Source organism: Ptychodera flava, assembly GCF_041260155.1.
Source record: "Ptychodera flava strain L36383 chromosome 3 unlocalized genomic scaffold, AS_Pfla_20210202 Scaffold_25__1_contigs__length_14229661_pilon, whole genome shotgun sequence".
Lineage (NCBI taxonomy): Eukaryota > Metazoa > Hemichordata > Enteropneusta > Ptychoderidae > Ptychodera > Ptychodera flava.
This window is the reverse complement of record NW_027248279.1, coordinates 13,897,901-13,923,995: the sequence shown is the minus strand read 5'-3', so window position 1 is coordinate 13,923,995 and position 26,095 is coordinate 13,897,901. Positions and strand designations below refer to the sequence as shown.

The following is a 26,095-nucleotide window of genomic DNA, read 5'->3' as shown; positions in this document are numbered from 1 at the left end:
AATGAAACTTTTATGCGGTAAAATGCCCTGTTAGTACTCAAATCTGATCGATTACTTTAATTGTAATGTGGCAAGGGGAATACGTCTTTACTAACTATAGCAAAATGCAACATTGTACTCTCAGGCAGGCATGAACATTTTCGCACTTTTGAAGTTTCGTTTAGGGGGAGGGGGGAGGGGTTTTGATCTAAAGGAAGAAATTTCGTTTCTTGAACTTCTGCGACAATCTGAGACGGTCCCTTAGAAGACGGAAATCCTTGGGATAATGCCTGGGTTTTAACTAGAAACAAACGCCACAATCAAATTGTATAGCGCCCCCACACGACTGCATTCATGAGACGTCACTGTAATAGTCAGTAAATGAATCGCACATCACAAAACCAGAGAACTGTTTAAGATGTTTTATTGCAAAAATTCTGTTACAAGTCTGTGCATATGCAAGTTTAGGAAATATGCTTCAAGTATTAAAAACAGATTTCAACTTCAAAATCATTTACAAACAAAAAACACAGTAATAAAATCTACACGATAAATCAAAGTATGAATTCTGACAGGGTTAAGTGGCAACGTAGAAGACATACATAGCATTCGCATAACAAGGAACAGCTATACAAACAAACAAACAAACAAACAAACAAACAAACAAACAAACAAACAAATAAACTAAAAGCGTGTAGGATTTACCCAATGTAAAACAAGGGTCTAACTCCTCAGTCTGTTATTGTACTATTAACTCTAGATCTGTCAAACCTGAATTTCCCAATGTAGGGTTAATTGAGATACGTTACCAGAAACTCAAATGGATCATCTATCATGCCACTCAGTTTTCCAAGTTTACCTTTGCAAGCTAAACCTGGGTGATTTTTAAAGGATCACATGAAAATGCAGCGTCATTAATAATCTTATAAATAATTGTCGCAGTTTGTCATCCGATATAAAGCCACCAGTCGAAGACAACATATTGGCCTAAAGCAACATTAAAGAGAAACATTTTTGCTGACAGTTTTGTATGAATCAAGGTTAGCCATTTTGACGGCTGTACACCTATCTGTGTGGATGCTGACGTGAATACGAGAGTGTATATTGGTGTCTACCCTAGATGAGTATTTGGATAGAGGGAACCGTTCATATTTCTAAAATTCACACAATTGAAAAGCCTGACTTAGTACAAGATGACATCCATTAAGTTAATATTGTTGTTAATTTCGGACGCATGCTTGAAACTGGATACATCCATAGTTATGCATTGTTCACTTGTGACGACAACATAATAATTTTTCTTTATCTTTATATTGACGCACTCCTGAATAGTTCGGAAATATCAATCACTCTATTAATAAACCATACTATACATTTCTTGCATCTTTTCAATATTTAAGAAAGGAGAAGTTGTGGTTACCGTAAAGGGTCATGAGGTGTGAAAAATAGTTGACAAGTCCTATCTGCTACTATACAATTGTTTATTCTTCCTAACGTTTCTGTCAACGAATATGAGAATAAATACGCAACAATTTAGCGCATATTAGGTAATGCAGTTACAAAATGTAATTTTCGTCCCTTTTTTCCATTGTATGTGTATACCCTCTGATGAAGGTCGTCCGTGTACGTACAAAACTGTGCACTCCTTACATGTAGACAGTGTGTTGACAAGCAGCATTATTGATGATTGAACACGTTTTGGATGTTGAATAATACAAAACAGAGGGAAAAAATTAATCATTGAGCCCTGTAGTATCTTTGCAACAGTTATAATGAAGGTTTGTCCCTGTACAATTTTTCTGAGAAATAGTCAGCTACAATTGATTCATACGATTTTATGGCATTGTGAATAATTATCAAATCATTCTACGAAAAGCGTCAAAGAAATTTTGTATGTTTGATAGATGACCTGAATAACCATTATCTACAACATTCAACATTCTTAATCCTAGCTAATCGTCGTGTTGTCGCATCTTTCATCTAGATAGGCATCACCCTAACTGTAATTCACTAATGAATAGGTTGCCATGGAAAACATTTGAACAATTTGAAATCTGACTGTACTCAGCAGGGATTCCATTGTTTGAAACTTGTTAGCTATATTCCCGTGCACTCTGTTAAATAAGAATCAGAGATGGTCACATGTTGCATCATACATTGCTCTTCTCTTATCATGTCTTGCACAGTCACCTTCTTTTGTCTGACGTAGGGAGGAGGTCGTCTCTAAATCTGATCCAATCAGATTGGGGCAGTGTACTACCCTTGCATACTACCCTGTTATCATGCATATACAGTTTCTGAAATAATCGGCGTAAAACACACTACAAAGCTATGAACTATATATGATCAGCTGTTTAAAATGAGTTAATCATTTGCAATGATATTTTGCGCCAAATATTGCCAGCATCAGTCCGATAAACGTCATTGTCAATGCGGCCTTTGACCCCCAAGCGCCGCTTTTATTACACAGATCACCTTGACAGCAATAACGACAACTCCATACGTTGTATTTTGTATCACAGTAATAATCTACTTCCAACTTGGCCTTCTCTTTAATACAGTCGTCAAAGGAGTGTTTATCGAATGAACCGAAGCAACCCTTTGTTATCTTGAGTTTGCCTGTGTCACCTGAGAAAAGACGCAAAGGAGTGAGTGAAATTCTAAGTGAGTGAGTGAGTTAGTTCACTGGGTGGGCGAAAGCGAACGAATATAACTGGCCGAGTAGATGCTATCACGGACACACAGGCTGACAAACCGACGGAGATGTAAGCATTACAGGCGAGTCAACTTAAAGGAACCCGCTGATATTATTTTTGCTTTCCACTCCTACAACATTCTCGGCGAACGGCTCCATAATTATCGTGGTGTTTTCACGCTAAGCAAAGGGGACGTTGATGTGAAATAAGTAAATAAAGAAACTTAATCATGACATTTGCGTAAAGGGGAACCACCATCAGTGTGGTAGCTTTTTACTTGAAGGTCTCCGATAAGGTGTTAGAAAAATAAACGGGGGTTTTCGTAAACAAACCCTCATAAAATAGGGTACCTCAGTTGGTTACTTTTTGTTATGTTATATATTTTAATTTATTTCAGATTATTCAACAAAAAGCAGCAAATTCGGCACATTTATGCTTGATTTTTTAAAATGAGATAAAAAGTTAAGGGTCGGAGGTTTTTAAATTGGGTTCGTCGGGTTACGGGAAACGTATATTTTTATCTATTTGTCTTAACCCTCACAATGCTTTGTAGGCTTCAATGACCCCGGCCTTGGGGTGTGCAAAATTCACTGTAAATCATAACTAGCCTTCTTACTGTTGTACTCAACCTGAGTAGAGCAGGTATCATAATTCTCATAGAGCGGCAGAAAAGTGTCGTCACATGTCGTTTCCTCCAGACACTCTGAGTTGTTATTGGCTGTGGGTGGCATTTGACCGTCATACTGTTCCTTACAGATGTAACACTTTAAGCTGTACACTGAAAAGCAAAATGTGGAATGGATTGTCATCAACAGACGACGAAGAACGGCGGCTGATATTATGACCATATTCTTTCATTTCGGGTTTTCATCACCACAACTCAGTTACTGCCTTGGATATTATGACGTATTTTACCTGGCTCCATCTGACACGACGTGTAAGAAAGGTGTAACACGAGGTGACATAAAGTTGCTCATTTTTAACTCAAAGATAAAATAAAAATAAACGTTTTTGGCGGTGCCGATCAGTACCATGACCAGAGTCAGAGAAACTAGACACACTTGTTAACAGCTTAAAACGAAGTGTCAAACTGGTATGACGAGTTTCATAAATTTTAAAATTGTCAGCGTGAATGACTTCAATGCGGCCTTGGAAACTGTCATGGTCAAAATTAAAGGACCTTCACTAAAACAAATTGTCGACATAAAAATCCATCTCCGGGATTTAGATAATTGTTATCAGAATTTACGTCACATATTTTGCAAACGTTCCCGGCTGACTTATTTGGTGACTATATTACAGCAAGAAATCAACAATTAAATCATACCAGTATATAATGTGTCACTTTCTGAAACATTCGTGAAATCTGGATTCTAATTTAGCTAGTTCTACCGATAAATAGTGAACACATTATAAAGACGTACAGGAAATGTAGGTCAAGCAGAAGTCGTTTTCAACCATATACCACATATTCCCTTTGCTCATTCTATATTTAGTGTATTAGTAACACTCTAAGAACACAATCGGACACAAATACAAGAAGATATACCAATAACTGATGCCATTGTTTTGAACAGTGTAACTATGAAGAATAATGCACTGATCCCTAGGTCAGGTCTTTAGAAATCAGAGCCTCTTCAATACATGTCACCGCAGGTGACAAGATTCACTGATAACTGAAGCCGTATACCAAGACCCTTTCTATTCATATCACAATAATCATTCAGTTATGCAGTCGTGTTTCACTCTCTGCAGAAACCTGTCACCTTATTTGACCAGCAAATATACTACCCACAGAGACTCCTCAGGCTGCGTGTAATTCATCCTTGCGCGTCAACAAAGGATCCTAACAACAAACAGGTGGTTGTGTAGGAGCAGTAATTCAAGAGTGAAAGCTGAACATTTACAGTATAAGACAAAAATTACAAATTCAAACAAAATCGTTTGGTATGATCCATGATTTTTCAAATGGCACTCGCATATTATGTCAATACCAACTTTTAAAAAAAATACACGAATTAGCATTGTTATTGATTTTATATATTTTACAAGGATTTTTGCCGAATGATGAGTAGAATATCACGGACGAGTTCATAAGTGTGTTCATATTGATTTTTAATAGCATTTTTTTCCCTAAGGGTGAACTATTATTGTCATGTTTGTTTTACAAGTGACAAAAAACTACTTGACAAAACTTTTAAATATCACATCAAAGATTGTTAAATTGTGAATTGCAAGTCCGGGATGATCGGGCTCTGGGACAAACTAGTTTTAATTTTGTTTAAAAAGTGTAGCAATTCTTATTTTGTCCGCAAAACAACATAAAACGACTCTATAAAAACAAATAATTACGGTCCATTGTGCACGAGTTCCAATAAGTTGGAAATACGCTTATGACTGGGATACCTGCTGACTGTGACTAAGTTGGGTCATCACCACAGAACCGATGGGAAACCATAGGATTTCTTGATAGTTTATTACGACACTGACTTAACTTCCAAAATAATAAGATGATCTTTGAATAATTCAGCCTATTGCTGCTCTATCACCGACTACCAATACGACCAATCTCCAACTCGTGTTAACATTTGACAGTAATGACAATAATTTTCAATATTTTTCCGTCAGCCGTAGACGGTTACTGTTCAAACTGTGAACTTTTGATCTGTAACATGTTTAATGTGCTTTAAGCCAGAGAGCAGAAATCAAATTCAAGTCCGCGACGGCTTACAGCGAGCGTGACAGTGCGTCGCGTATTGAAATACCGAGTCACTGACAAAAACACTGAGCTCGCACACAGCGCAGCACGTCACTCTGAAAGGCCTGAGTCGGTGTCATCTTGCAAGGAAATTTACATACTAGATTGCAATTTCAATGAAAAGCAAAAGGCTTTGACTCTCAATACTCCTCTTACAGCCTAAAACAAACTTGATCCCAGGGATCAAATCCCTGGCCTTTAAGAGAATAAAACATTTGCGTAATACAAATTCCGGGGGCCCGTCGTCTATCGCGTGAGAAATTTTCTTAAATTTTGACGGTTTTCTTAGATTCGTTGATAACATAATGAAAATAATAGACTCCGCGACACAAAGAACCTCCACGAGTCGGCAATAATGTGATTTAGCGGTACCCTTTAAAATATGGCTGTTACAACCATAGAATGCAAATATTTTCTTCTGTTAAAAGTCTGTTTCATATTTCTGGCATGTCCCTGTACAACAGATTTCTTACAAGGCATTGCATGTTTTATTGTGTCTAGCTAACAAATTGGTAGAATTTGCGATTAACTGTAATTTGCGATGTTAAACTTTGGGTATGGGGTAAGGTTTGGTCATATTTCACAAAATGTGTACAAGATATATCATATTACAGTATGTCATCTTAACGAAGAATAAATTGCCTTTTTAATGATATCAAACAACTGAGGTAATGTTAAAAAATAAGCTCAGCAGATGACTTACAAGAACGCAGATTTGAAGAAAATGTATGTGGGTCGCGAAATCGCGATTTTGCGGTACACTTCAAAACATGACCATAACAGCTACTGCATCCCTATAATTTTTTCTGTTAAAAATTCCATTTCGTATTCTAGGGATCCCAAGACCTCTGAAAAATACAAATTTGTAATCCTCTGGGGATCACGTAGACCCCCTCCCGCCGCCCGCCCATGGCCTATAACGCCCTCGGCAAGCCTCGCCCTTTGATTTTGGCTCTCCTGTCGCCCTTGCCTGTTAATAAACGTTGATAGTCAGAGCTTGGCCCTTTATGAAAGTAGTAACTCAACATGCAGACGAGCACATAGCTCCCTTTAACGTAAGCTTTATTATGCTGAATAGTAATTATTATGAACTCGAGGTCACTTGCATGATGAAAGGCTGAGTCACACGGAAATGAGGTATTTTCGTTACGCATAGTGTTGTATATCCTATGTAACCACGGAGGTATGATCTAATTCTAACGTGTGAATCGAAACCAAAATCGTAACCTTAAGCTTGCAGCTGCCTTGCCTTTTCTAGCAATGGACATTTGTGTATCGGCTACTGAAGACACGTCCCGCCATATCAAATGAAATTGTCACACCCAGAGAATGCAGTCAGCCCAAAGGAAGGAAGAGACTGATGCAGAAAACCTAAAATCGGACTTTGAAGCCGCCATACTGCGATCAACAGAAATACATAGATCTGATATTCTGTGCTGATTCATGACACATGATGATGTGGGAACGTTGGTTTTCCGATGTGATTAAACCGTCACGTCGAGTGTAGGCGGCGCATATTGTCAGTGAAACAGTATAAGTAACAAAACCTTGACACTTACCACAAGGAGGTGCGACAAACATCATCATCAGGGTTAGGTATACCTTCATATTGTAGACAGTTCGTGTACACTCTAAATAGGAGACATTTGCTGAAGTCATGACCTTTTGTATTTGCCATCGCAGAAGGGCATTTTTCATGAATATTAAAATTTGTGAATACGGAAGTGAACTTACGATTTTGCGGGAACGAGCCCATTGGCAACTTTCGGCGGAGTTTTTTAACCCCAGTTGACAGATATTCGTGTCTTTCGAATGAAAACATCTCCAAAATGATGAAAACTTTGAAATGGCAGCTTTGGAGGGTGGTACGTGCGAGATTTGTCTCGTTACATAATTTCAAAGTTAGTCATTGAAATACGCAAATCGCCATCACACTTTCCCGCGATTTTAACTTTGACAGTCGACTCATTTTTGCGGGCGTTTTACGATCGTAGTTCTAACTTACTAAGTTATTTCTATATTATTCCAAGGGGGCAGAAAACCAGCTTACTAAAGATGCCTAACACGTGGGTGCAACGATAGGTGCGCAACGGTGCGCGGTTTTGAAAACGGGAAGCATTGTTGATCGCCGATCTCCTTACCAGTACGGCAGTAGTATATTGCAGCCGGTATACGTACCCATGAAGTACGTGCACGAGTATGCATGGATGTAAACCAGATATGAACTGAATGTGCTCACGTGTTTTACAACAAATTCATTAATAGTAGTACGCTTCACAGAATGTTGGATATCCAGTACACGGACTAGAAAATTTTAGCATTTACTCAACAGAACAACTTGACCTACTAATGTAAAAAAAGACCTGAATGGAAGGAATGAACTGAGTTTGACAAAATTACAAACTTAGTTATCAAGATTGAAATTGACTGCTGATGACTCGACATGTATTGATATTTATCAGACACTACTGGACGCCTAAAATAATACAATATGACATGAATTACTTCATACTTTTTGACTGTTTATATGAAGTTGTGTAAAACAATTGTACCTTTGACCTGTGTCAAAACAACGAGCAAGGAGATGTAAAGCAACATAACAACTAACAAACCAAAACACAAGAAGAAAGACAGACATTGTATATTCTGACAGCAGTTCAATTGAGCACAAGACGCGTAGTGGAAGACAGACTTCTGATAAGACTAGACTTGTATAAGGCCTACTGCCAGAGTAATTATCTCTGACGATGATTTGTTGTATTATGTTTTTCAATATTCCTGTCAATAAACCAAATTCATACCAATATAATCGACACCCGTGTGATTCGTGTAATAAGAACAATCAGATATCTGTTATATCATTATATGTAGCAGGTTTCAGCAACTTTCGCACAGTACGTTTACTGTAAGATGGGGTTCTGTGTTATCTAAACATTTTAAAACATGTAATGGTGTGAGACAAGGAGGCATACTTTCTCCACGTCTTTTTTTTCAGTTTATGGTGATAAACTTAGTCATTTACATGTTAAGAAAAATATCGGCTGCTTCGGAATTCCTCGTTGGAAAGTGCATGAATCATCTGTTATATGCTGATGATATAGTACTGATTTGTCCTAGTGTAAAGGGTATCAACAACCTCTTGAATATTTGTACTCAATATGCTAATGACCATGATATTGTCTTTAATGCTTTGAAATCTAAGTGTCTTGCCATTTTGCCTAATATGCTTAATATTTGTAAGATTCCGCATGTGTACTTGTGTGACAAAGAGCTTTCTTTTGTAGATAAGCATTCTTGTCTTGGTGTCATTTTCAACAGCAATGGCGATGATAATGATGATATTAAGCGTCAAATGAGGTTGTTTTATGCCAGAGCTAACATGTTAATCCGTGAGTTTTGGAACTGTTCGTACTCTGTCAAACGAGACTTTTTATAACATATTGTACTTCTATGTACTGCTCACATCTTTGGATTAAGTTCACAAATCAGTGTATCAATAATGTTCGCGTTGCTTATAACAACGGTTTTAGAATCTTGTTTGGTATTGACAGAAGATTAAGTATCTCGAACACTTTTGTTCAGAGCAACATTTTGACTTTCGAAAGTAAACAGCGCACTTTACGCTCGAAATTTTATATGAGGGTGATGAATAGTGAAAATTCTCTTATTAGTGCTGCTATCAATACATATATTATGTGTGGTAGCCTGTTCTGGAAAAGACTGTTTTCCAACTGCTTTTAAAGTAAGTTTTCTCTGTCTGTCAGTTTTAATTTCCTTCATGATTTAGTGTTTTTATAGTTTTTTTTATAGTTTAACAGTCCCCCTTTTTTTCTGTATGTTTTTTGGTGTATGAGCTGGTTCTCGAAATAAATAAATAAATAAATAAATAAAGTACTCTCAGATATATATAGCAGTAACATTGATTTATTATCATTATTTGTTTGTTTTCATCTTGTAACCTTCTGCTCCGAGTTTTGACATTTTTGAGTAAAAATATTTCATAAACTGCACACGGAAGTATATCGATGGTAGCAGCACAGAATGAATAAACAAGTTCTCGCATTTCTGTATGACCATCCTAGTATATTTGCAAATTGGGAAAGGGGATATACAGAAGGTATAAATCTTTCAAATCAGCCTATGACTGGCTATTTAATGCATAACAAAGCCTCTGGCCATATACAAATAAATTCTCAATACCAAAATAAAATCATACATGGTTCTTTCGACATATTGGTCTACAGATATATATCTATATTTTAAGATGCGTAATAAACATATTTACATAGGTTAATAGGCCAAACCCGGAATTCGAATCGACCACGCTACAAACAAAGCCATGTGCGCAAACGCGCACAGACGTACGTGTATTTCCATACGCGTTGGCACACATGTGGGCTTGTTTGTACCGGCATCACGTGATTATTTGCGCGTACTGAGTCTGTAAAACACATCGCGTCCTTTTTATTCCGGAGTAGAACCATTAGCAGACCAGAATATGCAGACTGTAAAAGATTGTAAAATGTTACAGAGTTGCTCCCAGTCTGGAAGTAGGGAGTGAGACATTTTTGTCTTAGTTATTTATAAATAGGACAGATTGAAAGAAAATGACAATCATCTTCTCTTTTTACTTCAAATTACAGAATACACAAACTCTATTTATTAAATCGATATTGTGATGTCTGCCTTCTTATATTACTAGTGGCGATGTACAGCATCGCAAACGAGCAAAAACTTGAATATATTTTCTGCTACAGTTTCATGAAAGTTCTCTCTCTGGTTTCAATAAACTCTTGAAACATGAATAAGTGCGCAGTGTGGGTTTCTGGGTGACATTTTGTTTCCGTTGTTGTCGAGGTCACGTGATGCAAAGTCATACTGGTAGTAAGAGGACGACCAAGCTCTCAACAATACATCCAATTTTCGAATATTATCCGCACAAAGGGCATTTCAACTGATTTCAACTGCTCAGAAAAGTTTATATAACTACCCAGCCGCCACGAAAGATATAAACCGTTTCTCTAAAATCGGGATATCGATGGAAACAGTTATGAAGGTAAGAGGCTCGTTGAGAATATTCAATTTTTTATAATATTGTTTTGATATAAAATACCTGATAATTAGTATTCAGCAATAATCATCGCTTTTTACGTCATTTTATTGTTTCATGAAATTGAGCTCCCTCCCTCATTTGATAGATCCAAAAACAGACAATATTGAACATAATAAAGCATCCAGTTGCATTCCGAGAGCAACACATAACACGCCCCAGGGGAACGTAAAAAGTAGAAATTTCAAAACCAAAAATACATTTCAAACAAATGTTCATTCGCAAATACACTTTCCACAGCCATTCCATAGTAGTAAAAGACTCTATACTATGTAAATAACCTCTAGAGGGCGGCTCAAGCTCTGCATACCAACCCACTCAGCAGTTCTTATCTCTATGCATGTGAAAAAAAATAATAGACAACAGATGAACAAAATCATGCACACTCAAATATAACTTCAAACAATCCTCAGTTCCCGTTGATACTGTAAAGCCTACTCACTGATTACAGCAAGTATTTTGTGTGCTGAGACGAAGAAATATTGTCACTTTATGAGTAACCAATTATCACTATTTGCTCCATGTACTCGAACTTCAAGATCTAAACTGGACAGACATTCCTCACTGTCTTACAGTTGCCGCGAATAATTCTCCTCATTCCTAGGGAAATGTTCAGTCCTTACCCGGATTCCTCAAAACTGTCGTCGCTTGGTGCTCTTAAACTCAAACTTTACACTAAAGTAGGGGGTTTCCTTGTTTGTTGATTTAGCTTAATTTTATACCATTTTCGAGTTCTACGATCTTCTAAATAGGTTAAACAGGAGCCTGTCATTAGACAAAAGTTTGCTATTGGCACGCGGGACTTTTTCGGCCAAAACTTACGTGAATTTAGAGAAATAAACTGCCTCATGCTTCTGAGAATGTGGAGTTTTTTACACAGACATTTGCACGAAAGAATGGACAAAGTCGCCGTAGACCTTACGGTATACGGTGTGGACTGTGGTATCAACGATCGAATGCAGCGATCTAGATCTTGTACTATACTGCAGTGTCACAGACGAAATTGCATTCAAGTTGGCCTTTGTTGGAATTTGCGTTCGCTTTGGCACAATTTAGCCTTGCTGGTGTAAGTTACTGGTTTCAAACTTACTACCCCGATATCTTTACGGAATACAAACTCTCGATCTAGGGCTTCCTGGCTATAACGGTCTCATTTCAACAAAATGACCTTGACTGCGCGTGGTCGTTACAATTGAAGTCAAAGTAAGTGAAAGCATAGCCATCAGCTTCCGCTATGTACCAGTGTGACAAAGACTACTGAACTGTTAAACATATCAAACGTGTATCAAGTAAATTTGAAGTTGACAGGTAGCGAAATGTGTTTGTATGAGTGGGAGGTATCATCAGATTAAAAGTGTGTTTTATAACTGCAGACTGTTTGTGATGGGATTAAATGAGCTACTCAATAGATTGCTATTGGCATGAAGGTTCACAGATTCTTTAAGATTTGCCAATTTCCATAATTAAAAATGTATTATTAATTTTGCGTGTGAGCTGAAAGTGTAGATACAGAGTTACATTGATCAGAGCTAGCAAGCAGTGCATATACCCATCTTTAGTCAAATTTCATGGAAAGCATTTTTTATGATTTTGTGATACATTTCAACCATCTCTGCAGGATTTAGAAAAGAAGGTTGACGACCTAGGCTTTATTGATTCACTTTATTATTTGAATACTTAATTAGGAAATCTGTCGAGATAAAGAAATTGTTCGCAAGGAATAGTATTCGCCTAAACCAACGTGATACAGTTTTTATTGCATCTCTTTTGCAGCGAATTGTCAACAATGAAAAGAAAGGTGTTAACTGACAAAATAGTGTCAAACTTTGTTTCTTAGCTTTTACTGTCAGACCTGTCAGTTGGCTTTTGGCTTGTTGGTTCTCAATGAAAAAATAAATACGATAAAATAGACCAATCAAAACCGATGTAAGAATATAACATAGTTGTGTTATAGATGCGTCACCGAAACATTTTAATTAGTGCATTTCTTATTATTTTTTAACAAAGAAATTTCATCACATTTGAAATATGAGTTCTGATGAGCATCGTGAATGGCAAACTACGCTGTTTGAGTTGGGCTCCAAATGAACCCCAGGTAGTAAGATGTGGGTGTGAAATATGGTAGTAGGATGGAAGTTTAGAGAATTAAAATACAAATATGATAACAACAACCGGGAGGCCAAAAAAACAACATGTATACAAAAATTATTTCTTGGCGCATTAAATGGTAATTTTGATATCGTATAAGGGCGTGATAAATGCCGTGTGTACATTTGTATTTACTTTTAATATGAATAGATTGACTTCTAGTCCTAGTAACAATACTACATAGACAGCTGTAGAGGTCGACAATGCACATTATTTACTTTTGAAATAAATACATTTTACATATTTCAAGTCATGCATGCTACATATAAGTAAACATTCCAGCAAGGTCGTTTGGAATTTTCTGTTATACAAAAAATTCCCATAGTGTATTTTCAAGCTGACGAACTCTTTGACTCGAAATTACTCCATGGAAGATTTTTTGTCCTCAGCCATGAATAATAGTTAAGGATCTGTGCAGTTTCTTGGCCTATGGATGATTGTTTATATCAGAAAACTCATGATGTTATGTGTTCACACATGATTGCGTCTCTTTAGAAGACGGGAAACCTTGGGATAATGCCTGGGTTTTAACTTGAAACAAACTCCACAATCACAATGTATAGCGCCCTCACACAAATGCATTCATGAGACGTCACTGTAATTGTCAGTAAATGAATCGCACATCACAAAACCAGAGTACTGTTTAAGATGTTTTATTGTAAAGATTCCGTTACAAGCCTGTGCATATATAAGTTTAGGAAATATGTTTACGTATTAAAAAACTTCAACTTCCAAATAATTTACCAAAAAATACACAGTAATAAAATCTACACGATAAAGTATGACTTCTGCACGGTAAAGTGTCAAAGTAGAAGACATACACAGCATTCGCATAACAAGGAACAGGTCTACAAACAAACAAATAAATGAACTAAAAGCGTGTAGGATTTACCCGATGTAAAATAAGGGTCTAACTCCTCTGTTATTGTACTATAACTCTAAATTTCTCAAGCCTGAATTTCCCAATGTTGGGTTAATTGAGGTACGTTACCAGGAACTCAAATGGAACATCGATCATACCTTGTGTTTATTTATTTATTTATTTATTCGTCACATTTCTTGTAAAGTTCCATTGTCTTTACTACATACTTGTAGATGTAATTCTTTATCCTATGGAACCAAAAAAAAATTTATATAAATCTTGATTTACAAAAATACATAAGCTTAGAACAGGAAAAGAAGGTAAGAAACGTAACCATATTTTACATGCTTGTAGGGCAGAGATGTGACGGGGGCTAGAAATAGCTTATGTGAAGCTAATGTAAATCTGGCTCCCAAAAGAACAATAACATAGTCTTAAATACAAATGAAAAAGTAAAGTGGGCAAAACTTACACGAGGAAATCACGATTTATTGATAATGAAAGATTTTAGGGCATGCTTGAACTGTTTACGATGTGAAATGTTCCTAATGGAAAGTGGAAGCCTATTCCAGATTTTAGCACCGTGATAACTGAATGAGAATTGACCAAGGCGAAGTTTGCATTTTGGTAACAGAAAGGAAGAGTTGGAAACTGATCTAGTGGTATATTTGTGAGTGGACAAGGAAAAGTAATCATTGACGCTATGGGGTAGATTACTTGACAAAAGGTCATGAATGAAAATCCCAATCTGATATTCAAACTGATTGTATATGTTCAAAATATTTAATTCCTTAAAGATCTGTTCACTTGGAGTAGTGGGTGACTTAAAGGTAATAATTCTAACTATCTTTTTCATAAGTTTGTGGATAGGGAGTAAAGCGGAATGGTATGTGCTTCCCCATATCTCCAAACAGTATGAAATATGAGGAAGAATAAAGACATTATAGAGCATAATAAGGATGTGTTTTGGAACCAAGTGTCTGATTTTTGCTAATAAACCAATTTTTGGACTGATTTTTGTACAGACTTTATTAATGTGATGTTTCCAGGACAAGTGGCTGTCAATCTCTACTCCAAGGTGTGAAACATGCTCAACGTTACTAATCTCATTTGAATCGATACTAATCTGTCCGTTTTTAACGTAAGAACGATGATAAGTAGAGAAAATAACATAATTTGTTTTGTCCTGGTTAATGGTCAAACTGTTATCTGAGCACCAGTTCACAATGTTGTTAAATTCAACGTTGGTATCGTTGATATCAAGCGTATTACTTGTGAAGGAGTGGAAAAAATTAGAGTCATCAGCGAAGAGGTTGGAAGTGAAGTACGACGTACAATCTGGGAGATCATTAATGTAAATAAGAAAAAGAATGGGCCCTATAATTGATCCCTGGGGAACACCGTAGCCAATGGGACTAAGAGTTGAAACATAATTGCATGCACTGACATATTGTTTTCTATTAGTCAAGTAGCTCTTGAACCAATCACAAGCTGTTCCTCGAATGCCGTACAGATGGAGTTTGTCAATAAGAATCTTGTGATCAATAGTGTCAAAAGCTTTCTTTAGATCTAAGTAAATTCCAAGCACAATGTTGCCGTCATCAAGATTGCGTAACATATCATTAACAACATTGATAAGAGCCAGTTTGCAACTGTGGTTTTTCCTAAAACCATATTGATGGGGATGAATAAGTTTATGCTTATCTAAAAATGAAACCAATTGTTTGTTGATGATTTTTTCAAAAATTTTGCTCAGTTGGGGGAGAATTGAAATTGGTCGGTAATTGTTAACGTCATGTGGACATCCCTTTTTATAGATTGGAATGACTTTTGCGATCTTGAGAGAATCGGGAAAGACACCATGCTGGAGAGAAAGGTTAATGATATGAGACAAGGGTTTTGAGATAGCCACAGCAGCGTCAATCAGCAATCGAGCAGAAATATTGTCATGTCCTGATGACTTGGCAGGATTAAGGCACAAAATCTCGCTGATTACATCTTCAGCTGTTACTGGATGAAGGAAAATGCTAGTGGAATGGGGTGATTTGTGAAAGTTTCTTTGGCTGGTACTTCTTGTGATTTTATCTGCTAAGTTACTACCAATGTGAGAGAAAAAATCGTTGAACTTCTGAACAATATGTGAAGGGTCCGTAATAATCCCTGTACTGTCAATGATTTTGTTGGGAAGATTAGTACTTGTTTGACCTGTTTTCCCAAGGATCTCATTAATAAGCTTCCAACATTTTTTTGAATCTGTACAACTATCACTGAATTTATCACAGTAATACATTTTTTTTGACTTCCTTATTAAAGACGTCAAAATATTCCTGTAGACATTAAATCTAGCTTTTAAAAGGGGCTCGAAATTACTTTTAACTACTTTCCGGTATGTCCTATATTTAGTATAAATTGACTTCCTTAACCCTTTTGTGATCCATGGTTTTCTGGACTTGGTTTTCTCTCTATTCCTAGTGACCAATGGGGCAAATTCCATACAAACATCAGTGAAAATATCTGCAAAACTGTTGAAGCATTATTAACATCATTGCTTGACAGAACTGTGTCCCAATTTATATCAAACAACGCTCTTTTTAAAAGAGCTTTGTCATAATTAACAAAACTCCGTATTTGAGCTGATACCTGATGAGGACTCTCAAAGACTGAAAGTAGGTTTTCAAAGGTAGCAAATATCGGGAAGTGGTCCGCAACATCAGCTGTAATAACACCACAATTTACAAAACGGTCTGTAAAGTTACAGTATACATGGTCGATCGTTATACCACTCAGTTATTCAAGTTTACCCTTGAAACCTTGGTGATTTTAAAAGCATCACATGAAAATGCAGCGTCATTTATGCTCTTATAAATAATTGTCGCAGTTTGTGATCCGATATAAAGCCACCAGTTCAAGACAATATATTGGCCTGAAGCAACATTTCAAGAGAAAACTTGTTGCTACAGTATTTCTGTGTGAATCAAGGTTAGCCATTTTGACGCCTGTACACATATCTGTGTGGATGCTGAGGTGAATACGAGAGTGTATATTGGTGTTTACCCTAGATGAGTATTTGGATAGACGGAATCATTCATATTTCCACAATTCACACAATTGAAGAGCCTGACTTAGTACAAGATTACATTCATTTAATTAATATTGTTGATAATTTCGGACGCATGCTTGAAACTGGATACACCCATAGTTATGCATTGTTCAATTGTGACGACAACATAATAATTTTTCTTTGTCTTTATATTGACACACTCCTGAGTAGTTGGGAAAATATCAATCATTCTATCAACAAACCATACTGCACATTTCTTGCATCTTTTTAATATTTTAGAAAGGAGAAGTTAGGGTTACCGTAAAGGGTCAGTTGATGTAACCTATGAATATTTTACTTTTTATATACCAACAATAGTTATTGTCCAACTCTCCAAAGCATGTTAAGATACACATTATTCAGCTTGTCACCAGTTAGCCAGTACATGTGAAGACTGCATTATTACTGTCGACATAAGTGAAAATTTTGATGCGGACCAGGATTCAAATGTGAACAAAACAGTGGTTAACAAAACATGTAGACACAGTGTTGACAAGCAGAATTATGGACGATTGAACACGTTTTGGATGTTGAATAACATAATATGCCGTCGGTATAAAAAAAAACAGAGGGAATAAATCATTTAGCCCTGTAATTACTCTGCGACAATTATAATAAAGGTTTGTCCCTGTACAATTTTTTCCAAGAAATTGTCCACTACTATTGGTTCACAAGATTTCATGACATTGTGAATTATTATCAAATCATTCTACGAAAAGGTTTCAAGAAATTTTGTCTGTTTGATAGATGACCTAAATAACCATTATCTACAACATTCAACATTTTTGATCTCAGCTAATCGTCGTGTTGTTGCATCTTTCATCTAGATAGGCCTCATTCCACCTGTTAGTCACTAATGAATAACATTTGAACAATTTGAGATCTGACTGTACTCAGCTAGGTTTCTATTGTTTGAAATTTGTTAGCTATATTCCCGTGCAATCTGTTAAATAAGAATCAGAGATAGTCTCACGTTGCGTCATTCATTGCTCTTCTCTTCTCATGTCTTCTACAGTCACCTTCTTTGTCTGACGAAGGGAGGAGTTCGTCTCTAAATGTGATCTATCAGATTGGGACCCTATACTACCCTTGCACGCTACCCTGATATCATACATATACAGTTTCTGAAATAATCTGCGTAAAACACACTACAAAGCTATGAACTAAGATCAGATGTTAAAATGAGTCAATCATTTGCAATGATATTTCGCACCAAATATTGCCAGTATCAGTCCGATAAAAGTCGTCGTCAATTCGACCTGTGCCCTACCGACCTTTGACTCATCAGAGTCGTTAGCGTTAGCGTTTATATTACACAGGTCACCTTGACAACAATAACGACAACTCCATTCGTTGTATTTTGTATCACAGAAATAATCTACTGCCAACTTGTCCTTCTCCTGAAGACAGTCGTCAAAGGAGTGTTCACTGAATGAACCGAAGCAACCCTTTGTTATCTTGAGTTTGCCTGTGTCACCTGAGAAAAGACGCAAAGGAGTGAAGAGTGAAATTCTGAGTCAGTGAGTGAGTGAGTGAGTGAGTGAGTGAGTTCACTGGGTGGGCGAAAGTAAACGAATGTAACTGGGAGAGTAAATGCGATTACGGACAGATACGCTGACAAACCGACTGAGATGTAGCATTGCAGGCGAGTCAACATAAAGGAACCCCCTGGTATTATATATTTTTTTAAATCCATTGCTATAACAACCTCGGCGAACGGCGCCATAAGGGTCGTGGTGTTTTTATTATGACATTTGCGTGAAAGGGAACCACCATCAGTGTGGTAGCTTTTTACTTGGTTTTACTTTTTATTGGATTGTTTTTGAAACTTTCTTTTTTTTATTTCACAATTTTTATTGAGCTCTTCCTTTGCTTACATGCCCTTTTACAGTATTATTTTATTTTATTTTAGTACAGAATGATTTTATATAATTTCATTTCTTTTTATTTTTTATCTTTTTATTTCACCATGTTTTTATTGAGCTTTTTCATTTTGCTTACATACCCTTTTTACAGAATATTTTTATGTACAGCGCCTTCGAACAATAATATTGGATAATGGCGCTTTTTACTTTTGCTTACAATTGATTGATTGAAGGACTCCGAATAAGGCGTAAGAAATATAAACGGAGGTTTCCGTAAACAAAGCTTCATAAAATTGGGTAGCTCAGTTTGGTACTTTTTTGTTTTGTTATATATTTTAAATTTATTTCAGATTATTCAACAAAAAACAGTGAAATTCGGCACATTTTTGTTTGATTTGTGAAAATGAGAAAAAGTGAAGGGTCGGAGGGTTTTAAATTGGGTTCGTCGGGTTATGGGAAACGTGTTTTTTATCTTTTTGTCCTAGCCCCCACAATGCTTTGTAGGCTTCGATGACCTCGCCCTGGGGGTGTGCAAAATTCACTGTAAATCTGTGCCTGATATTCAAATAACTAGTCTTCTTACTGTTGTACTCAACCTGAGTAGAGCAGGTATCGTAAGTCTCACTGGCAGGCAGAAGAGTGTCGTCACATGTCGTTTCCTCCAGACACTCTGAGTTGTCATTGGCAACGGGTGGCATTTGACCGTCATACTGTTCCTTGCAGATGTAGCACTTTAGGCTGTACACTGAAAGGTAAAATGTGAAATGGATTGTCATCAGCAGACATCGAACAACAATTTCTACTTTTATTACCACAACTTGGTTACTGCCTTTGATATTATGACGTATAGCTGGGTGTGCTTTATTGCTTAAACAATCGACGTCAGCCTCGATCGGCTTGTTGTCTTAGCAAACCAGAATGTAATTGTAAAATCAAATAATATAAAATCAATGTGTCACTCGCTGAAACAATCGTGAAAATGGATCGATAAATAGTGAACACATTATACGGACGTACAGGAAATGTAGGTCAAGCAGAAGTCGTTTTCAACCATATTACTCACATTCTCTTTGCTCATTATATATTTAGTGTAACACTCTAAGAACACAATCGGACACAAATACCAGCAGATATACCAATAACTGATGTCGCAAGCGATATACACAATAGGTAAGTTTACAGTCATCGTTTTGAACAGTGTCACTAAGATGAATAATGCATTGATCCCTAGGTCAGGTCTTTAGAAATCAGAGTTATTTCAACACATGTCGTCCAAGGTGACAAGATTCACTGGTCACTGAAGCCATATACGAAGACCCTGTCTATTTATATCACAGTAATCATTCAGCTATGCAGTCGCATTTCACTCTCCACAAAGACCTGTCACCTTATTTGACCAGCAAGCATACTACCCACAAAGACTCCTCAGGCTGTGCGTAATTCACCGTTGCGCGTAAATAAAGGACCCTAACAACAAACAGTTGGTTGTGTAGGAGCAGTAATTCCTGTTTATACAGAGTGAAAGCTGAACATTTAAAGTATAAGACAAAAATTACAAATTCAAACAAAATCGTTTTGTATGATCCATGTCTTTCAAACGGCATTCCCATATTATGTCAATACCAACTTTAAAAAGAATACAGGAATTAGCATTGTCCGTGATTTTATATATTTTACAAGGATTTTTTCCGAATGATGAGTAGAACATCACAGTCGACGAGTTCATAGGTGTGTTCATATTGATTTTTGATAGCATTTTGGGGTTCCTATGGGTGAACTTTTATTGTCATGTTTGTTTTATAAGTGAAAAAAACTACTTGACAAAACGTTCAAATATGACATCAAAGATTACGAAATTGGAACTAATTTGGGATAATTGGATGGTGAAGTAAGGTCGTTTTAACCTGCAAATGTAAGCTCATCTGCTTTTCTTTTTAAGTTACACACTTGTTTTTATGAGTAATTTGTAATATTGCAACAAATAGCTATACTGCACCTAACACTTTAGATAAATTTGAAATATATGAAAATCCATTGTCCCAAATTAGTTTCAATCGTGTTGATTGTTAAATTTTGAATTGCATGTCCGGGACGATCAGACTCTGGAACAAACTAGTTTAAATTTTGTTTGAATAGTCAGCGATACTTATTTTTCCGCAAAACAACATAAAACGACTCTATAAAACGAATAATTAAGGTCCATGGTGAGTTCCAATAAGTTGGAAATACGCATATGACACTGAGTGGGGTCATCGCCACCGAACCGCTGGGAGCCAAAGCATAGGCTTTCTTGATAGTTCATTACGACACTGACTTAACTTCCAAAATAATATAAGTTAACCTTTAAGTAATTCGGCCTATTGCTGCTCTATCACCGACTACCAATACGACCAATCTCCAACTCGTGCTAACACTTGACAGTAACCACAATAATTTTCAACATTTTTCCGTCAGCCGTCGACGGTTTCTGTTCAAACTGTGAACGTTTTGATCTGTAACTTGTCGATGTGCTGTAAGGCAGAGAGCAGAAATTCAAATTCCAGTTCACGGCTTACAGCGCGCGAGACAGTGCGTCGCGTGTTGCGATACTCACTGACAAAAACACTGAGCTCGCATACAGCGCAGCACGTCACTCTTAAAGGCCTGAGTCGGTGTCATCTTGCAAGGAAATTTACATACCAGATTGCAATTTCAATGGAAAACAAAAGGCTCTGACCCTCAATACTCCTCTTACAGCCTAAAACAAACTTGATCCCAGGGATCAAATCCCTTGCCCTTAAGAGAATAAAACATTTGCGTAATACAAGTTCTAGGGCCTAATTGACTTTCTAATGATACCAAACAAGTGAGGTTATGTCAAAAAATGACTTACAAGAAGACAGATGACGGTCGCAAAATTGTGATTTTGCAGTACCTTTCAGAAACATGACTGTAACAGCTATTGCATCCCTATATCTTTTCTGTTAAAATTCATTTTCGTATTGTAGGGATTTCATGGCTTCTGAAAAGTACAGGTTTGTTATCCTGTCGGGTGCACGTAGACCCCCTCTAGCCCACGGCCTATAACACCCTCGGCAAGCCTCACTCTTCAATTTTGGCTCTCCTCTCGCCCTTGTCCGTTAATAAACGATGATGGTCAGAGCCTCGCTTTTAGGGATGGACCATTAGATCTTGGGAGGGGGGTGGTCACAATGAAATTGTGAAAATTTTTTTTTTACTATTGTAAATTTCTGAATTTTTTTTTTCCAATTGAGATTAGCTGTGCAATTTTTTTTTTCAGAGTAAATTTTCAGATTTATAATTTTTTTTAGTTCGTCGCTGTCTGAAGATAAAGAGGACAAAGATGTGGTGCCAAGCACCACAAGCGGCCACGAAGCGGTCACGGGGGGGGGAGGTCAGGAGAGGGGTGTCCCCTTGCTGCTGTTGGAGCTTTTGAAATATAGAGATTAAAATGGTGGTATTTGGTGTCCCCCTCCTGCCGTTGAATTTTTTGAAAAATAGAGATTAAAATGGTGTTATTTGGTGGCACTTGGGGAGTATTTTTGCGGGGGGAGGTCAGGAGGGGGTGTCCCCCTCCTGCCGTTGGAGCTTTTGAAAAATAGAGATTAAAATGGTGTTATTTGGTGGCACTTGGGGAGTATTTTTGCGGGGGGTGGTCAGGAGGGGGTTCCCCCTCCTGCCGTTGGAGCTTTTGAAAAATAGAGATTATAATGGTGTTATTTGGTGGCACTTGGGGAGTATTTTTGCGGGGGGAGGTCAGGAGGGGGGTGTCCCCCCTCCTGCCATTGGAGCTTTTGAAAATAGAGATTATAATGGTGTTATTTGGTGGCACTTGGGGAGTATTTTTGCGGGGGGAGGTCAGGAGGGGGGTGTCCCCCTCCTGCCATTGGAGCTTTTGAAAAATAGAGATTATAATGGTGTTATTTGGTGGCACTTGGGGAGTATTTTTGCGGGGGGAGGTCAGGAGGGGGGTGTCCCCCCTCCTGCTGTTGGAGCTTTTGAAAAAAAGAGATAAAATGGTGTTATTTGGTTTACTATTTTGGTTTCCTGGCTTCCCTTTCTACTGCGTGGTGAAATGCCTACATTCACCCCACCAAACATCATGCATATCTCATGATTTACAAATAATTTTGACAAGCTGAGAAGCTAAAATAAGCTAAATAATATAGTTAAAATTGCACATTTGTGTTTTTAGAGCAATTGATGCACATTTTGGATCAAAACATCTATTTCTCTGTAGCAGCATGTCCAAATTGATTGGATGTGTATAGATGTGTTGAAATTTCAATATTTGTCTGAAAGGGCTTGTCCAATTTCTTTGAAATTTGCTACACAAAAACGATTATTCATGCAGATTTATTCAGTATTTGCTATCGAGAAACTTCCAAAGTTCAACCCTTTTGTGTGTTTTTGTGTTGGGATTTGTTGGATAGATGGCATTCTACGTACGGTAGTGTATTGTTGAATGTTAAAACATGTGTTGCTGTTGTTTTTTGAGGCTGTTTTTTGAGAAAAAAAGAATTGAAAATGCCTTTTTAAAAGCAAAATAATACATAATGACTTGATATGTTGTTTATCATTATTGACGTGTTTTCTACTTGTTCAGCCATTCTTGCATTCATCATTGCAATAAAATGCTGTGAAAAAAATGAAACTGATGTAGCCTGCATCTGTTTACCTTGATCTTTAAAGGCAAATACAACTTTCTGTCTTGACAACCATACCATAGTTTCAATGTTTTACCTAGTGTACCTGCTTGGTTTGTACGCAGGAAACAAGTAGAAAACAGGCTCTATAATTTCATAATTTTCAAGTGATCAGAATACAAAAGTCCTGAAAAGCTAAGATAATCACAACTTCCAGTATAAGGGGATACAGTCAAACTCAATGTATAAATTACAATGAAAATGTGCCTGGAGGATGTAGTAAAAAATACAAAAAGTTGCTTTCAGTCGGTAAAATCTAAAAAAAATTCAAAATTTTAAAGACTTTTGCAGATTTTTTTTTACGCCTTTGTCTTCTGATTTATTTTTTTTTTATTTTGCAAACTAGTTTGAAGATTTTTTTTTTCCTAACTTTTTGCTCTGAAAATTTTTTTTTCTGTTTTTGACCACCCCCCCCCCAAGATCTAATGGTCCGTCCCATAATGTTGAGTAGTAACTCAACATGCGGACGAGCACATAGCTCCCTTTAACGGCAAGCTATCTGGTTTATTATGCTGAATAGTAATTACTATGAACTCGAGGTCACTTGCATGATGAAAGGCTGAGTCACACGGAAATGGGGTATTTTCGTTACGCATAGTGTAGTACATCCTATGTAGCCACGGTGGTATGATCTAATCTATATCGTGATTGACTATTCTAACGTGTGAATCGAAACCGAAATCGTCACCTTAAGCTTGCAGCTGCCTCGTAGTTTTCTATCGATGGAGTCAGATACTGTGTGTGTCGGCTACTGACGACACACCCTGCCATATCAAATAAAATTGTCACACCCAGAGAATGTAGTCAGCTCATGGTGCAGTAAATTCCACGCTTTTCACGACCTAAACTCAGACTCTGAAGCCGCCATTATGCGATCAACAGAAATACATAGATCTAATATTCTGTGCTGATTCTTGACACATGATGATGTGGGAACGTTGGTTGTCCGATATGACTGAATCGTCAAGTCGCGTGTAGGCGGCGCTCTGCTCGTGAACCCGTAAGGGACATAACCTTGACACTTACCACAAGTAGATACGGCAAACATCATGAACAGGGTTAGGTATACCTTCATATTGTAGAGCGGCTCCAGCGAGATCTATCCAGAAAATTATTGATTTCTATCAGGAAATGTTGGAAGTAATGGCAACTATATAGGGCTGTGGACGATATAGATCAATGTTTGTTGTAGCTACGCCTTTCACTTTTGAGTGACGTGTTTAAGGTCAGACTCGTTGATAAGGCTGCCTAGCAAAGTGAACATTGTAAACGCCTGCTCCCTGGACCGGGCCCCTGGACGGCTTCTTCACAAATATTCATTCGTGTTTCTGTTATAAGAGACCTGGACATCCTATATTTTATATGGCATGTGGGATTATAATATGAAAAAAGGTTTCAGTGCAAACAGGAAATTGGTAGCTACGTTATAATGATTTCAAACGATATCGTTCAGGCGTAATTTGCATTCGCTAACCTTCGTCGGGATTACATGATAACATGATTCATTTGTTGCAGAAATATTATAAACTCAAGTCTTTATCGTCCAAAAAAATTATGCAAGCAAGATTTTGTTTCAAAAGGTGAAAAAAACTGACTTTGCAAGCACCTGGAGCCCGATTTTGTCTCCGATACAGTCAAATTTTAGGAAAATGCACAATACGCAAGCAAAGATTCATACGATGCGATTATCAATAAGTGATAGCAATTTCTATTATAGGGGACAAGAATGTAACAATGTACGAAAGATTGATATTAAACATGGGAGAGTTTCTTTGACGCCTTCAAGTCTGCTGTCAATGACGACAAAAATCTGGGAGACGTACAGTGAGTGCAAATCAAGATTCAGCTGTCGTATATGCGGTAGAAAACATCACACGTCTCTTCATCAAGATCACATGGACAATAACACTGATAATTAGAGGTTATTTAAGCAATAAAGCACACCCAGCGACGGTATACCACGAGATTTTGACCAGTTCACGACATATATGCACGAGCGATAGCGGGTGCATATATGAAGTGAACTGGTCAAAATCAAGTGGTATACCGTTACTGGGTGTGATTTATTGCAATTATATCATTATAGTATATTGAAATTCTGGCATCGAACATCAAAAACGGTTTTTGCTCAAGCTGAGAGCTTGCAGGTATGCCAGCCGTGGTATATCACCAATATACCACTGTTCTTTTCGCGTCTCGACCAATCAGATTGCTGCATTTGCGCCATCAATATACTGGTATGATATAATACCCATTATATCATACCAGTATATTGATGGCAGAAATGCTGCGATCTGATTGGTCGAGACGCAATAACAACCATGGTATATTGGCGATATACCATGGCAGGCATGCGCGCGAGCTCTCAGCTTGAGTAAAAATCCGTTTTTGACGTTCCACCCCAGAATTTCAATATACTGTTATGATATAATAGCAATAAATCACCCCCAGCGACGGTATACCACTCGATTTTGACCAGTTCACTTCATATATGCACTCGCTATCACTCGTGCATATATGTCATGAACTGGTCAAAATCTTGTGATATATCATCGCTGGGTGTGCTTTATTGCTTAATTATTACACCTCACTCATTCAGCGTGCACTGCCATTGGTTAAACACGACTCACGTGACATGTAAAAGAACGTGATGATGCCCTCTGCGAACGTGATGATGCCCTCTGCGAACTTGATGATGCCCTCTGCATTTGATATTACATGGATGACGTCATTTTACTTACTGCGCATCCTTTCTGCGCCTAACAAATTGTCGTTCGCTTGTACTTGCTACTATCGCTGCGAAACGTCATGCAGAGCTGTCACCGGCACAGTTAGACGATATTTTGATGCAAGTAAACAGCAAACGAACGA

The 26,095-nt window shown here is 37.4% G+C and overlaps 1 protein-coding gene across 4 annotated transcripts; it reads right to left on the bottom strand.

The window, feature by feature from the left end:
* Window positions 1-386: 386 nt before the first annotated feature.
* On the bottom strand, window positions 387-24,472 carry LOC139125572 (UPAR/Ly6 domain-containing protein cold-like). 4 transcript variants are annotated; one of them, XR_011550283.1, is made up of 4 exons: window positions 23,913-24,196; window positions 19,102-19,263; window positions 16,334-18,130; window positions 13,335-13,711 (listed from the first exon to the last, which is right to left on the bottom strand). XR_011550283.1 is itself a non-coding variant. In XM_070691668.1 (3 exons), exons 1-3 carry the CDS (start codon window positions 24,297-24,299, stop codon window positions 2,348-2,350), a joined length of 471 nt encoding a protein of 156 aa, XP_070547769.1. In that variant the 5' UTR covers window positions 24,300-24,462; the 3' UTR covers window positions 387-2,347. The 4 variants fall into 4 exon arrangements, 3 of the variants coding, with proteins under 3 accessions (XP_070547769.1, XP_070547768.1, XP_070547767.1); XM_070691668.1 differs by lacking the exons at window positions 13,335-13,711; window positions 16,334-18,130; window positions 19,102-19,263; window positions 23,913-24,196 and adding exons at window positions 387-2,607; window positions 3,292-3,453; window positions 24,251-24,462; XM_070691667.1 differs by lacking the exons at window positions 13,335-13,711; window positions 16,334-18,130; window positions 19,102-19,263; window positions 23,913-24,196 and adding exons at window positions 387-2,607; window positions 3,292-3,453; window positions 6,993-7,086.
* Between the last annotated feature and the right edge of the window lie 1,623 nt (window positions 24,473-26,095).